At 37.8% G+C, this 16316-nt stretch overlaps 1 protein-coding gene across 1 annotated transcript; it reads right to left on the reverse strand.

Moving 5' to 3' along the window:
* Positions 1-1559: 1559 nt before the first annotated feature.
* LOC137646360 (uncharacterized) lies at positions 1560-2318 on the reverse strand. Its single transcript, XM_068379466.1, has one exon. It carries the CDS (start codon positions 2316-2318, stop codon positions 1560-1562), a length of 759 nt encoding a protein of 252 aa, XP_068235567.1.
* Between the last annotated feature and the right edge of the window lie 13998 nt (positions 2319-16316).

Here is a 16316-nt window from a genome sequence, read left to right on the forward strand (position 1 = left end):
CTTGAAGCTTCGATAACGACTAGGTGTCATTGGCCATGCTACAATACCTGAACACGCCCTTAAGGGGTATAAATAAATCTCCGGCGCAATTGGCAACTGGGAGATAGTTACGGGATGGTGTACCGACTGCAAAACTCAACTATATGATAGACCAACACTGGAGAAAATCCATTAGAAAAAGAGAACTTCAAGTAGCAGAGAAAAATGAGAAGATAATTGAAAGCGGCAGCGACAGAAGGATAACGCCCTTACAGCCAGGCACGCATGTTACGGTTCAGAACCAGATGACCAAGGCCTGGGACAGGCTGGGAATCATAGTCATGCAACGACCTCATAGACAGTACATCGTGAGACTAGATGGTAGTGGGCGTCCGGTGATAAGGAACAGAAGACACTTCAAGGTCACTGAACTGCTCGTCAATGAGACAAGAGGAGCCATTCCTACCGACGACGAAGTGGGTCATGAGCCTAAGTTTCCTCCATCAGCACCAGAGGTACGGCCTCCAAGGAAGAGAGAGGCCCCGGTCTGGATAAACGATTATGTATAAATATCTCTGCTTTGATTCTGCATTTTTGATATGAAAGTAACTTCTGTTTCATTTTACTGCACTTAGACGGGATTTTCAGTTAGGTTGGTGTTGCATTTACGACTCAATTTTAGTGCACATCTTGCAATGCTGATGTATTTGTTGTTTCACTTGAGGTTATGTTAATGCTGTTGATGTTGCTCTCTCTCTCTCTCTCTCTCTCTCTCTCTCACTCTCTCTCTCTCTCTCTCTCTCTCTCTCTCTCTCTCTCTCTCTCTCTCATCTTAATGTTACCATTAATTATTACGATTATGATTTACCTTACATCTGATGTTTTTCATTAAGAGAGTATAGCATTTCGTTTGTCATATCTGCTTTTGATATTGTTATTTATAAGTTTTGAAAATATTACCCTCGTAATATTTTGGGAGGGAAATGTAAGATGAGGCTGCTCGCAGCGCCTAAGCGCCGCCAACATAAGTGACATTATTGTCCACGTCACGGGCTATCTGTATTTCCTTCCGCTGTGCATCAGTTGCAATGAAGATACGAAACCACGCTGACTATCATTTCCTGATCCTGCCTAGCTTAAGATCCAACAGACTATAATCAACTCTAAAAGTTGTTGACATTCAAAATATTGTGCACTATAATGGATATGTGGTTGTACTTGCTCAAAAAATAAAGTCTTCACTCATGGTATAGAATTAAACATGCCATCCAAGAATAAATGCACAAAATAGGTACGCTTCATAATCTTATTTGTATGACATTAAAGAAAATACGTACAAAATCAATACATTTCATAATCCGAATACTTAGAGGGTAATTTATTTCTGGTTAACCCTGTTTGTCTGTCACTTTTAACTTTATTTTTCACTTTAACACGAGTTTCAATTTCATTACCAATAAGGTCAATAGTTACTGGTTCATTTACCTTGGGCATATATATGCACATCACTTGGGGTTTCTTTCAACTGAACTCTATTCCTCCTAAACAGCTTGCCTTCCCTTTCAATTAGATAAGACATTTCATCTGATCGTTCCACAACTTTTCCTTTTTCCCAGTCCTTTTTTTCCCAAAACACAAGGTTTAAGGCGTACATTATTTCCTTCATGCAAAATACTTGAATCCTTAGCATTTTTATCATAATAGAATTTACTCTTAGCATTTCTTATTTTCTTCTTTTCCTTAGCCAATTCTAAATTTACATTTTGATTTTCAAGTAACTTAGATAACATTGGTAATTTGATATGTGTTCTCCAGCCTAGGCTATACTGTGATGGACTGGCATCTTTATCACTAGTAGGTGTATTCCTATGGTCCAAAATGGCTAGATAGGGAACTTTATTACTTTCAATTGCTTTTCTAATTAAATATAAAGATGTTTTCACTGCAGATTCGACCATAACATTAGATTGGGCCTCTGTAGGGCTACTTGTCCTATGCTCGAAATTATAATCAGTTGCAAGCTGTTTGAAATTCTCATTTTCAAATTGGGGTCCATTATCACTAATCAAAACACAGGGCAATCTATATCTAGCAAAATGAGATTTAAGTTTTCTAATCACTATACTGGCTGTGTTTTCTAGGTAGTCAGTTTCCCAAAAATTGCTAAAGTAATCAACAGTTACAAAATAATTATGCTTTTTGATACTCATTAGATCAACTCCAACCTTTTGCCATGGGCAATCAGCAATTTCATGATTGATTAAACTTTCCTTTTGTTGAGCATAAGGGAATTCATTACAAATTTCACATAAGATGAATTGCTTTATATCAGAGTTCATTCCTGGCTAATAGATACATTCTCTAGCTCTCCGTAGGCAGCCCTCAATGCCTATATGTGCTGAATGAACGACCTGCATTATCTTATATCTGAGGTTTAATGGAAGGACTGTTCTATTACTCTTAAAAATTAACACGTCTTGGACTGAGTATTCATCCTTGGTATGACTATAGGCTTTGACTACATTAGGTATCTTATCATTTCCTTCTGACCAACCTTTTAAGATTAATGATTTTAAAACTTGCAAAGTCTCATCGTGGTCATTTTCATATCTAATTTCATCAAGACGCTCTTTTCTTACAGGCAAATAATCAAGCATGTTAACTTGCTCAAATTCACTTTCTTTATAATTATATAATGACAAATAAGATCTCGAGAGTACATCAGCCACACACATTTCCTTACTTTTTTATGTATGATTTCAACATCGTACTGTAAAATGTTGAGCAACATTCCTAACAGTCGCGTGAGAGCATTACACAATGGTTTCAAAACAATACTAGCAATAGGTTTGTGATCACTCTCAACAATTACTTTACAACCATAGACATACTCATGAAATTTTCTAAGACTAAAGACAATAGCCAGTGTTTCCTTTTCCATTTGTGCATACCATTTTTCGGTTTCTGATAAAGCACGGCTAGCAAAAGCAATTGGTTTACCACATTGTAACAATACTGAACCTAGCCCATTTTGTGAAGCGTCACATTGTATGACAAGGTCTAAGTTAGGGTCATAGTACTGCAGTATTTGAGCATTGGTGATTAGCCTTTTTGACTCAATGAAACCTTTTTCTTGCTTTCCCGTCCAATTCCATTTGTTATTTCGATGAGTTTATTTTCTTATTGGTTCTAACACCTCAGATGAATTAGGAAGGAATTTACTCAAGTAATTAACCATACCTGTAAAATCTTTAACACCAGTTACATCAGTAGGTGGTTTCATATCCAGGATAGTTTTCACCTTTTTAGGGTCCGGCATGAGACCCTCCTTGTGATTTTATGACCTAAGAAAGCGATTTCAGATCTTTTTAATACAGCCTTAGACTTATTAAGTGTTATACCCTTAGCCTGGCACCTTTCCCAAAATTTGATTAGCTTACTATCATGATCTCTAACAGCTTCCTCATACATTTCACCTACACCATAAATTAAAACATCGTCAGCAATACATACAACACCATCAAGATTCTCCAGATTCAAGAGCAACTATTTTGGAAAATCTCACCACTAATATTTAAACCAAATGGTAGTCTGAGCCACCTGTAGCGACCAAAAGGGGTTTGAAAAGTGGTTAAAAAACTAAATATTTCATAAAGAACACAATGCTAATACTGTTATTCTTGGCGGTCATTACGCCACCTTTTTTCAAATAAAAAAGACCCCACCAGCAAGCATGAGTCGAAATGCCACGAGTTTTGGGACCCTAACCAGAGTCTCACCCCCCTTCCAACCATCCTATACCAGTCTACTCCCCTTGAGATCTCATTTTCAGCCACCTTTTACGAGTCACATGACAACATCGAGGTCCCAGGAGAAGGAGGGAGGCGAGATGTGAAGGATGTAGGAACATGTGACCAAGCCTGACCAATAGGACAGCGGTCAGGCCAATTCCCCCCTACCACCCCCAATTGGGGGCCAAGTGGGGTTGAATCTACCCAGGGAAAACTGGGGATCTTTCTTCTTGACTTAACCTCCTTGAGGGAACCACCATCTCCCTTCACCCTCAAGACATCAGGGAGGCAGGACCTCTGTTTACATATCATCCACAAGGGGGGAACCAGAATCCTTTTTACTAAGGTAAGGTGTCTGATTTTGAGATCCTCGTTATCCTTACCCAACCTCCCATCCCTTCCTTATCACATCCCATTTTTCCCTTTTATCCTTTAAAGAAATATCCTATCCACTGAACCTTTTAACCTATTCCCTATATCCCTTCACGTGTGCCGTTTGCTTCTATCCTTAATTAATTCACACTGTGACAGTGTTAATTCCCATGTGTAATGTTTAAATTCCTAAGCTTTGCATTTTCATTTAATTTGCTTAAAGGTTTTAACCACACGACTGCATTGTGTTCCCAGACGGTAGAAGTAAGTGTGCTGTTAATAATTCATTTTATTTCCCTTTCCAGGGAACGTGATTGCTGTGCTGGAGTTTCATCCATGGCCCACCAAACTCCACTCGAAGCTCCTCGTGGCTTAAATTAAAATAGTTATCTGCTGTGCTCCCCTTTCATTTATATTTATTTAAATATTATTGTAAATATATATATATTGTCGGTATCCTTTGTCTTATTACCGACTGGTGACCTTTTCCATTGTTATTTTTTTTGTTATGGCCCTTGAGTCCCTTAAGCAAGGCCGGACTCGAACCACGGGCCTGTAACAATACCCATTGTCCAAATCAAAAATGAAAAAAAAAAAACACGTTTGCCTTTGACAGTGGGGTACAATGTCATCAATTATAGGGATAGGATGATGTTCCCCTTTCAAAGACTTCTTTAAAGCTTGTGGATCAATACAAATTCTTAAATCCTTATTTTTCTTTTCAGTCACAACCATCTGACTCACCCAAGTCAGTAGATTGGTCAACTTTAGCTATTATTTTATGATTTTCCATTTAATTTAGTTTTTTACATACTCTGTTTTTAAGGTTAATTGGAACTGCAATTAGGAATCACTACTGGTTCTGCATTTGGGTCAATGGTTAGTCTAACAGCATTTTGGAATGTACCCACATCGGTATTAAATACCTTGTCATATCTATCAAATACATCTTTTGTTGCAGAAATATTTTCATAAATAACTGTGACAAGTCGCATTTGATCTGATATTCTTTTACTTAATAATGAAGTGTATTCTCAACGTTATAGTTCTTCCTACTTTTGCAATTTCTAATTACTCACCTGCACATTCCCTTAAGCCTAACTGTGTCTAAAGTCCACACTTCTAGGGGAGTGTCACAAGGCTTTAAATTGACATTAGGAATGAAATATTGAGGAATTACATTAACTCAAGCTCCACAATCTATTCGAAATTTGATTACTTTACCATCAACTTCAAAATCAGCTTTGATTAACTTATTCTTTTCACTAAACACGTTAAGCAAATATTCGCATTCAGATTCATCTGAATTACTCACATCAAAATCATTGTCATTACCTGCTACATAATTTATTTTTTTTTACTTTTGCATTTAGCAGCATAATGATTATGTCTACCACATTTTGAACATTACTTACCATGGGCTGGACACTTTTCCTTATGCCACTCATGTTTTTCCCCACAAAATTGGGAAGGGCACAACTTATTTGTAGAAATACTAGGTCTACTGAACTTAGGCCTACCTTCCTTATTTTCATGCCTAGACCTTCCATCGTGGTCTGCGTCATGTCTGCTACCAATAGTCTTTTCCCTTCTACGCTTTTTTCTCACTTTGGCAACACTGTCATTGATCTGGCGAGGAGTAGACTTGATGATGTCCATCTACCTTTTACTTGCTTGAAAGGCCACACACAAATCCAATGTCTTCTCAAGGGTAAGATCTTCAACTTCAAATAATTTCTGATAAAGCTTGTCCTCAGTGCATCCAAACACCACTTGATCCCTCGGCTGCTTATCTCGCTGGTTACCATTGTTGCAGTCCTTCACAAGAATTTTCAATCAGGTAACATGGGCTTCCAATGTTTCGTTTATTTCCTGCATACATTTCCGAAGCTTATACCTGGCTACAATTTCATTCTTGCACAGCGAAAAATAGACGCCAAAATTTGCCAAAACATCCCTCAAAACATTGGCTGGATTAGGGTTATCGGTTGCTGGTATTGGAAATTCGAAAGAGTTGTAAATCTGTAGAAGTTCTTCACCTACAATATTTCAAAGTAGGGCCACCTTAGTCTCTTCAGGTTTATTGTCCTTTTCAGAAGCAAGTAAATAAATCTTGAACCATTGCTTGAAAGACCTCCATTCATGTTCGTTGTCGGCCCCTACCCTAGGCTAGCAGTGAATTTTGCTGGGGCTATGAGACCTTCCGTCGACGAAGTCATGTTTGCTGGGATGACTCAGTATTTTAGGATTAATACACAAAATGTGAAATGCCCATAATGTATGATACTTGCTTTGCGAGTTCTATATGTCCTTTTCCATCCTGCCGCTGATCACCATGTCTTTATGCTTAATATTAGAAGTGATATTCATGATATAAACTCATATTGTTAGAACTCAACTTTATTGTACTATGCGGGAATACAACAAAAACAACACACACCGACATCTGGCAACAGCATTAGAAATCATGGAACTATTGGTAGCATTTTCATACAATACAATTGATATCATAATTAGTGAATGATAGTTATTAATAATATGACAACAGTGTCGCACACCACATTAGGTGGGGAAATCTAAGAATCTTTCAATCACGTGTCTTAGCTTTGTGGTAAGAAGACAGTCAAAATAAAGCGATTTATCGACCAAAAATGAAGGATGTTATACTTGCCACAAACATCTTATGCCTTGAATCACATACATGGTGGAAGTTTTACAGAACTGGACTCATGCACGATTCATTACCAAATAGTAGCATGTAACAATGACGTGTGTTGTTCTTCTTTACAGGAAAATCCTCTTTGGTAAATCCGATTAAAGTCAAACATTCTCTCGCGTATATATATATATATATATATATATATATATATATATATATATATATATATATATATATATATATATATATATATATATATATATAATTCAGTAGCATTGATGAGTAATAATCCAACGAACTATCCTAACAATAACCTTATAATAATGTTGTGAAAAAAAGAAAGCTTATGAGAGGGGTGAGTCAGTTATGGTAATCGTGCTTATAAAGGAAATTATTCTGAATAAGACATTTTTTATGAAGGATACAAGATAGCTTTATATTTAGATGCAAAATACACAAGGCGATAAAAGATTTTCGTCATCCTAAAATGAAGTCAACGTTTTCATTTTTATTTAACTCTTATACCAAAGACAATACGAAGAATAGTTTGTCTTTCAATTACTTCCTTTTACCAAATATTTCAAGCTATTTTCTTTCTTATTTGAATTATCAAGTGAAATGAAGCTAAACTAATCACTGATTACTGTATGTACGGTATTCATAACATAGAATAAATATTATCTAGAGTGTTCCAAATAAGAGGGTCCAAATAAACAGGAGGCACCTCTTTCAAGTGCAGTCCAAATGAAAAACGATGGCTCATGTTCCCCAGGCAAGGAGGAGTTAACATGACTCTGCCATATTATTGGGGTCACCAAGCACTCAAACACTTAATGTTATATAGGCTATACATCTATACGTATTATACATTTACATATATTTGTGTCATACATATGCATATGCATTATGTACTGTATATAAGAGGGAATTGAATGATGTCTTGCGTATGGTGCAGGATCGTTTGCTCTGTCGCATTGACTGTTGACTACTCGTGGTATCCCATCTTTGACCAGTTCAGTTTCCACACAGTGCACAGCACGCCTTCAACTAGTAACCACCTTCACAAGTCGTCAGCCGTTGTTTGTTTGGAGGCAGAGGAAACTAGTCAAGAACAATTTGTTGGTGCGTCTATGTGAAAATCACTGCGTGGTTTGTTACGTTTTTCGGATGTTCCTTATTTGCTTCTCGCTCAGTGTGTCTGTTCTTATTTGCTTCTCGCTCAGTGTGTCTGTTCTTATTTGCTTCTCGCTCAGTGTGTCTGTTCTTATTTGCTTCTCGCTCAGTGTATCTGTTGCATCGTTTTGCAAAGGACAAGGATGGAACGCTGATATTGCATTAGTGATATTTCACAAGTACAAGCCGATTTAGGCCATATAGCAAGGTAAGTTATCATTTCACTATCCAGTTTCTCATTCTGACCATGTCCTCTTATCACCCTAGAATGCAAAAATCACCATCTTAGATGCGTAGCCTATCCATTCTTCAATATTAATAATGTTACAAAAACATTCCCTTAAGGGTACCCTTTAAACATATAAAGAAAAATATAAAACTAGCCAGCTCTCGTCCATTTCTTATAGTGAATTCCAGTTTCACTAGAAATTAGAGTATCATATATTTACCAAAAACTGAATAAGCAAATACCTTTTATTAATTGTGCTCCTATGAGGTCACAAAACACAACATATTAGGGGCTCGGGCATAATAAATTACATGTCGGTCTATTAAAATGTGAAGTATGCTTTACACTCCAAGTCCATTGTTTACATCTGAGAAACTGAAGGGGACTTGTTGCGCATGCGTTTTTCCCCATGGTTTGGGGAGCTTTCTGTGCATTTACAATGACGTATTTGTCAAATGGTTTTTTAAAACCAATTAACAGCTTACAAGTATTTTTTCATAAGTTCCAGGATGTTGTTCTACAACAGCCATTTTTTTTTCCACCTTCGCCTTCAGTTATAAGTTAACCACCATCTCATAAGACGTCTCCAAGAGGTAACTTAAGGGAAGCACATGAATCTCTTTTAAAATTTAGTGTAATTTCGTTTATGTCAGCAATTGATTATGACGGAAATGCTCTCCATTCAGTGTAAAGCTATTGTTTCCCATGTGAAATTAAAAAATAACAGCGAAATCATGACTCTAAGGTTCAATTCTGATTTAATTTTCAGGGGAGGCCAGCACATTTTCTACTGCAAAGCTTTTGTTAAGATTACCAAAAAAAAAAAAAAAAAGGCAACGATGTCAATCATAAGGTAAGGATTTATTTGTGATTTACTTTCAGTTTGTGACCTAGGAAAGGAGGGTCCAGCTAGTGGTTGTGACGTGGGAAGGGGAATCCCCCCAACTAGGGGTTTGGACCTGGGAACTACTAGGTTAGGTTAGGTGGGTTTGTTAGGTTCTGTGACCTTTTACAAATCTCAAAAGTTAAATAGCCACGTTTTGGCCTGTTTTCAGCTGTTTACATGAACCACATATTTTCCAACTGGTTATCTTGGGCTTATTTTATATTTCTAACCATTATTATTGCTGCAAATCACTCGTGTATGACATTTCCCCACCCCCAAAATAATACCCAGTTTCCCACTGGGGTCCCCCATAATTGTCTTTTTACAATGGGTCCAAAAACTCATGAATGGGTGGTTTGCCCCCAATAATCATGGTCAGAAATGCATAAAACTCAAGATAGCGAGTAGGAAAAATATATGGTTCATGTATTTGGCTAAAAATTAAAGTATCATATATTCACCCAATTTTAGTGTGCTAAATCTGTAGAACTTCCATGTCTTGAAACTCCTATAATTGTTGGTCTTGACCTTAGTGTTCTTTTGAGTAAATGTTGACGGGTTGTTGCTCAGTATTAGATGATTAATGTTGCATTGCAAAGCGTAGTTTTTGGTGTACACTTTTCAAAGGTCTATAGAATACCAGGTCTACCCACGTGCAGGTAAACTGGGGGTTAGCGGGGATTAGAGGGGACTTGTTGCGCATGCATTTTTCCCCATGGTTTGGGGAGCTTTCTGTGCATTTACAATGACATATTTGTCAAATGTTTTTTTAAAACCAATTAAGAGCTTACAAGTATTTTTTCATAAGTTCCAGGATGTTGTTCTATAGCAGCCATTTTTTTTCCACCTTCGCCTTCAGTTATAAGTTAACCTCCATCTTGTAAAGATGTCTCCAAGAGGTAACTTAAGGGAAGCACATGAATCTCTTTTAAAATTTAGTGTAATTTCGTTTATGTCAGCAATTGATTATGACGGAAATGCTCTCCATTCAGTGTAAAGCTATTGTTTCCCATGTGAAATTAAAATAACAGCGAAATCATGACTCTAAGGTTCAATTCTGATTTAATTTTCAGGGAAGGCCAGCACATTTTCTACTGCAAAGCTTTTGTTAAGATTACCAAAAAAAGAACAATAAAAAAAAAGGCGACGATGTCAATCATAAGGTAAGGATTTATTTGTGATTTACTTTCAGTTTGTGACCTGGGAAAGGAGGGTCCAGCTAGCGGTTGTGACGTGGGAAGGGGGATCCCCCCAACTAGGGGTTTGGACCTGGGAACTACTAGGTTAGGTTAGGTGGGTTTGTTAGGTTCTGTGACCTTTTACAAATCTCAAAAGCTAAATAGCCACGTTTTGGCCTGTTTTCAGCTGTTTACATGAACCACATATTTTCCAACTGGTTATCTTGGGCTTATTTTATATTTCTAACCATTATTATTGCTGCAAATCACTCGTGTATGACATTTCCCCACCCCCAAAATAATACCTGGTTTCCCACTGGGGTCCCCCATAATTGTCTTTTTACAATGGGTCCAAAAACTCATGAATGGGTGGTTTGCCCCCAATAATCATGGTCAGAAATGCATAAAACTCAAGATAGCGAGTAGGAAAAATATATGGTTCATGTATTTGGCTAGAAATTAAAGTATCATATATTCACCCAATTTTAGTGTGCTAAATCTGTAGAACTTCCATGTCTTGAAACTCTTATAATTGTTGGTTTTGACCTTAGTGTTCTTTTGAATAAATGTTGACGGGTTGTTGCTCAGTATTAAATTATTAATGTTGCATTGCAAAGCGTAGTTTTTGGTGTACACTTTACAAAGGTCTATAGAATACCAGGTCTACCCACGTGCAGGTAAACTGGGGGTTAGCGGGGATTAGAGGGGTAAATGTTAAGTGGGGGTAGGTTTTGTGACGTCACGGAGCACCATTGGCCGGCAAAAGAGTACCATTCAGCATTAGCTTGCTTTGCAAAAGTTCAGTATTCTTCATTATCCTATTGAAAATAACATTTCTATTTCAGAAAAAATAATATTACAAGACATTTTGATGACTAGATTTCCTTACAAAATACTTCCAGTGAAAAGGTTTAATAAGTCGCATATCAGAAGAGACCAAATATTATTCAAATCCTTTATGTAAATATTGTTTCACCAAATGTACAAATAAGCAACGTGCATGCATATTAGATACATTTTTACACTAATCTTTTACTAATGACTCAAAACTAAATTTTGAAAATATCTATTCAAATAAAGTTGTACAAACACACCATAGAAATATGTAATCATAATTATTACATTTTACAGCCTTCTAACTTTAATAATTATTTTCCTTGTGGAAGTTATTTCTTTTAATTAATATTATTCTAAAAATATTTCGACAACGAACAAAATAACGGATTTTGAGCGAAGCGAAAAATCAATTTTTGGGTGAGATAGCCATGTCGTCCTGATGGAAGTTCCTTAAAGTAGCTTCCTAAGGGATATATGTACTACAGTGATATTCCCAGAGAATTTTACCTTTAGGTATCCAGAATTCTAACTCCTGGCGCAAATATCCTTAAATTCTCTCACAAGGATATTGCATAATATCAGAGGACGTATTCTTGACACGCCACATAGAAATCTGCACCCCTAATAGCGTTTACGCTTCGGGGAGGTGTGGCAAAATAAAAGGGAGCCGTATCAAGGCTACCCCATTCTCGTACTACTATTGAGTATAATAACAGCGCCATTCCCACGATGGCGGACATTCCTTGTAGCATTGAGCATGGTGTTACAGATACAGTACCACGATGGCGAACATTCCTTGTAGCATTGAGCATAGTGTTACAGATACAGTACCATGGGGGGATACTGTGAAGATCTTTTCTTTTTAGAAGAGATGGGTGGGTCCATCAGGACGACATGGCTATCTCACCCAAAAATAGATTTTTCGCTTCGCTCAAAATCCGTTTTTTGGGCTCAAGCCATGTCGTCCTGATGGAAGCATACCAGAGCATTAGTGTATCTGTGGATTTTCATCAGTGCCTTAACCTTATAGCAACTTTTCTATGGTCATGGGGACCAATTGAGACAAGTGACGTCACCGTTATTCTTCATCATCACTAATCATAAACGATGTTAGTGCTTCCTGCCTCCTAAAGGGAAGAGTCATCTAGACAGTAGAAAAGGGGTCTCGAGGTTAACATATATTGTATGACCAACATAAGTATACACTGAATATACAAATAGTCTCATAGTTGTATATTTGCTGAATTAACAACAGTGTCTCTTATATCTATATTTGTGAGCATACAATTATATGAGGAATACTTACTTTGGTAAGTCGAAGAACTCTGGCATGTATACATACAATTGTCTAGCGAAAGCGGAGGAACTACATTCTAATAGACATTTATTCCTAATAAATGACTAAAAGAGATGGTTAGTAAAACGAATGTAGTATGACAATGGGATTATACCTGTAACGAGTACAGAGACTATATTTCTTTCTTAAAGGGAAGAAATGATGAGTGCCACTCTCAGACTGAAGAAAATTTATAAATCAATTTCTCTTCATAATTCCTGTACTGGTTACTTCTATCTGCAGTGTGTACTACGTACACCGGCACTAGTGCTATCTATATAATTCCACACCTGGAATTTTGAACAGAGGTAGCTGTTCATCGTAGAATTAGACGGCGGGTTAAGTATTCTACCCGACGTCACCACATACTGCTTCAGATCGTGGACTTGCTTAGCGTAGTGTTTTTAGAACACTCTGGATGATTCTCACCCAGTACATGTGCGAGGACATGTGAAATCCCAAGCTATTAACTGTTTATCACAGTAATTAGGGGGCAGGTTTTAAAACACTACCTGCCGCCACAACGAAGTATTTCAGTTCATGCACTTGTTTTGCATAGTGTTTGTAAAACACTCTGGATGATTTCCATCCAGTGTATGAACGAAGACGCTCAAAGTCCATATACTGAAAGAAGTTCAGTGATGAAGCAATCTTTCTCGGATCATGACCTGCGGGAGTACTGTCCGGATCCGCTCTACGAATAAAGTAGGTGAGCTTTGCCCTTAGTTGTTTAAGGGATAAATTTGATCCAGAAGTTTCTCCTTTAAAGAGCTGTCCTCCCCTGAAGTCTGAAGTTCTACGAAGATAGACCTTAGGACACTCTACAGGACATAGAGAGACATCTCCCTTCAGAGGGCAGATTCTCCAGGGACCCCATCTCTTAGTGGGTAGCTCGTTTTTAGCGAGAAAGGATGGATCAGGAAAGAGATTCAGTTCTCCCACTTCCGTGAACTAAATGTGACCCTCATCTCTGGATAGGGCCACTATTTCACTAACTCTAGCCCCAGAAGCTATAGGAAATAGAAAAATAACCTTTTGGGTTAGATCCTTAAGAGAACAATCTTCATTGTTCACAGATGGGGCATAATGTAGGACCTTGTCCAAAGACCAAGAGATGGGCTTTGGTGGTACTGCGGGCCTAAGCCTAGCGCATGCCTTCGGAATCTTATTAAAGATTTCATCCACCAGATCCACTTGTAAAGCATATGGGAGAGGCCTAGTCAAGGCTGACTTGCACGTATTTATCGTATTGGCCGCCAGACCTTGGCTATGAAGGTGGACAAAGAAGGACAGACAGAAGTTCATTGAAATTTCATTCGGTCCTTTTGCTTTTAAAAACACAACCCACTTTTTCCAGGAAGACTCATATTGTCTTCTAGTTGACTTAGCCTTGTATTCTTCTAAGAATTCTATATTGCCTTTTGAGATCCCAAATCTTTTTCTAACCGCTAGAGTAAGAAAATCATGAAATGAAGGGTTTGGGTTCTCTGTGATAAAACGAAGGCAGTTAATTTCTGAACCTTCGGAAATAAACCTAGGATCAGAGCTAGGACCAGCCTCATCTTCAAGTTCTTCACATTGTCTTTCAGCCCCACTAGAGGATCCTTGTATGGGGCTACATATCGAGGTAGTTTCTTGAAGACGCTCGTGATGAAGAGGTCGAATTGCAGATCCGGGACCTGTTCCCATCTGGGAGGGAATAGGTCTGCATCCATGGACCATTCCAACTCTATCGGCTTGGACCGAAATAGAGCATCCACTGTCACCTTGTGGATCAGTTGTAAATGAACTGCTGGCAGGTGCCATCCCTTTAAGAAAGGGATGGGTAACTTCACCTAGACTGTATGAGACGTTCAATTGTGACGTCTTATTATTGGTTCGGTGTCCCAGATCAGTCGTAGGAAGTCTGATCTGTGTGGAGGGGGCTTCCCCACTCATGATAGGACCAGCAGAGTCTTGGGAATTTCGTGCTTTAATTTTTGTTAGAGAAGCGATTAAAGAGGGACCGTTATCAATCTTTTTTTAACTCTTCAAGCGTTTGATGCGTATTTTCTCCAGGCTCTTAACGCATCTTTCCGCTGTGTTCTTTGCACTAAGTCTGTCACTATTGCGAACTTGGGAAAGTTTAGCGCTTGTCCCTGTTGGCGTCTTGGAAATCTGACTGATTACCCGAGTCTCTTGACAGACCACGCGAGCTCCTTTTATATTCCCAAGGGAAAGGAGAGTTGATGTGACTGTGGGCTTCAATGGTTTTTCAGCCATTGAAACCCTTGAGCTGGAGAAAGTCGAGACTTCTAGAAGCTTATCTTGCATCCGTGATGTCCCGGGAACCGGGTCATTTCCTTGAATGCACATTGGCCAGCCACTTCGGGTGCTGCCTACCCCAGCCTCTCGTTCAAGTATATAAATGCCTGAACCATTTCTAGGCTTGACTTTGACGTGACTAAGTTTGTCAATCCTATGAAGATACTTAGGACTGTGAGTCCGACACGTGTCTTTCCTAGGATGAATGTTACTATCTGTAACTTGGATTCTAGATAGGAGGAAGGGGGGTGGATGACTGGAAGGTTCCACAGGACACCTTTTAGGTCTGACAATACTACAAACACCACTACTTGGGACAAGGTCCATATGTTCGGAAGGATTAACATTCAGAACTTGCTGTTTTTCATGAACTTTTTGAGTGGCAACAAGTTCAGAATGTCTCAGAGATTTCTTGAGTCCTTCTCGTGAACACAAAACAGCCTTCCCTGGAACTCGATGGGCTATAGTTTTCTTACCACCTGTATGCTCTATAGCTCTCAGGTATACTCCTCCAGGAGGATTTTGAATTGTAGGAGAAGGTAAGGAAATGATGGTGGTGACATTTCTATATTATATTTTGACCTTATAAGGTAACTGTCCTTCTCTAATAGATGAGATTTAACACTGTTTAATTGTATCTAACGCTGGGTGCTGATAGCAGACTTCCAGTTATCACAAAAAGGTAAGGAAATGTTCAAGTCCATCTTGATTCATTGTATAAGTCAGTAAAATCATTTATTAAATATAATTTTTACCATTTTTAACAAGTTTGGCAAAGATTCACAAGAAACTGCCAATGCTATTTGGAATGAATAAAGACAATTATTTCCAATTACCTTCAATGATTTACTGGGTGTCGTGCAATTGATGATTTCATAAGTTCAAACCGTAATAATTTCTGGACATCTTTGTATCGTTTGCAACTTCAGAGGTAAATTGATTTATTCCTTCCCAATGCTTATCTAAAAATAATCGTTTGCTACAAAAATATTTATGCGATTTCGTAATTGTTTCTAATATCAATTGTACAGCTAATTTTACATTCAAACGCTGAAAGCCATGACATTTATATGTTTCTCCAAGTTTATATGATGTTTTCAGATCACTTTTACTTTATAAGTTCCCTTAGCGAAGAGCAGTGGACAAAATCACCCTCACTTTGCTGATAGCCATTGTCAAAGAAGTTATTTCTTATTAGTCTCTAAGATGTGGAGCATCAGCAAAGACACAAATAACGTGATTGGTGATGTTGGATTTTCAATCATCGAATTATGCACACTTATGTCTAAAGATTTCCATAAATTAACGTTGGTAGGACCTAAGTCGTTAAATATACAGTAAACATTACAGGAAAACTTGCTAATTCTACCTCAATTATAGTATATTTTTTAGAGCATAAAGAGTATCTGAATCTTTGCCATAACAACTTTTTTAGGCAATGCTACATTCATCAAATGATTAGATGGACAATTATTTCTGATTTGTGCTTAAATAATTTGATAACGGTCTTTAAGATTTATGGTTCGACATCCAACATACTAACACAACTATTTAACGTAGAAATGGAGGGAA

The sequence above is a fragment of the Palaemon carinicauda genome, chromosome 9 (genome assembly GCF_036898095.1).
Source record: "Palaemon carinicauda isolate YSFRI2023 chromosome 9, ASM3689809v2, whole genome shotgun sequence".
In the NCBI taxonomy this organism is placed as follows: Eukaryota; Metazoa; Arthropoda; class Malacostraca; order Decapoda; family Palaemonidae; genus Palaemon; species Palaemon carinicauda.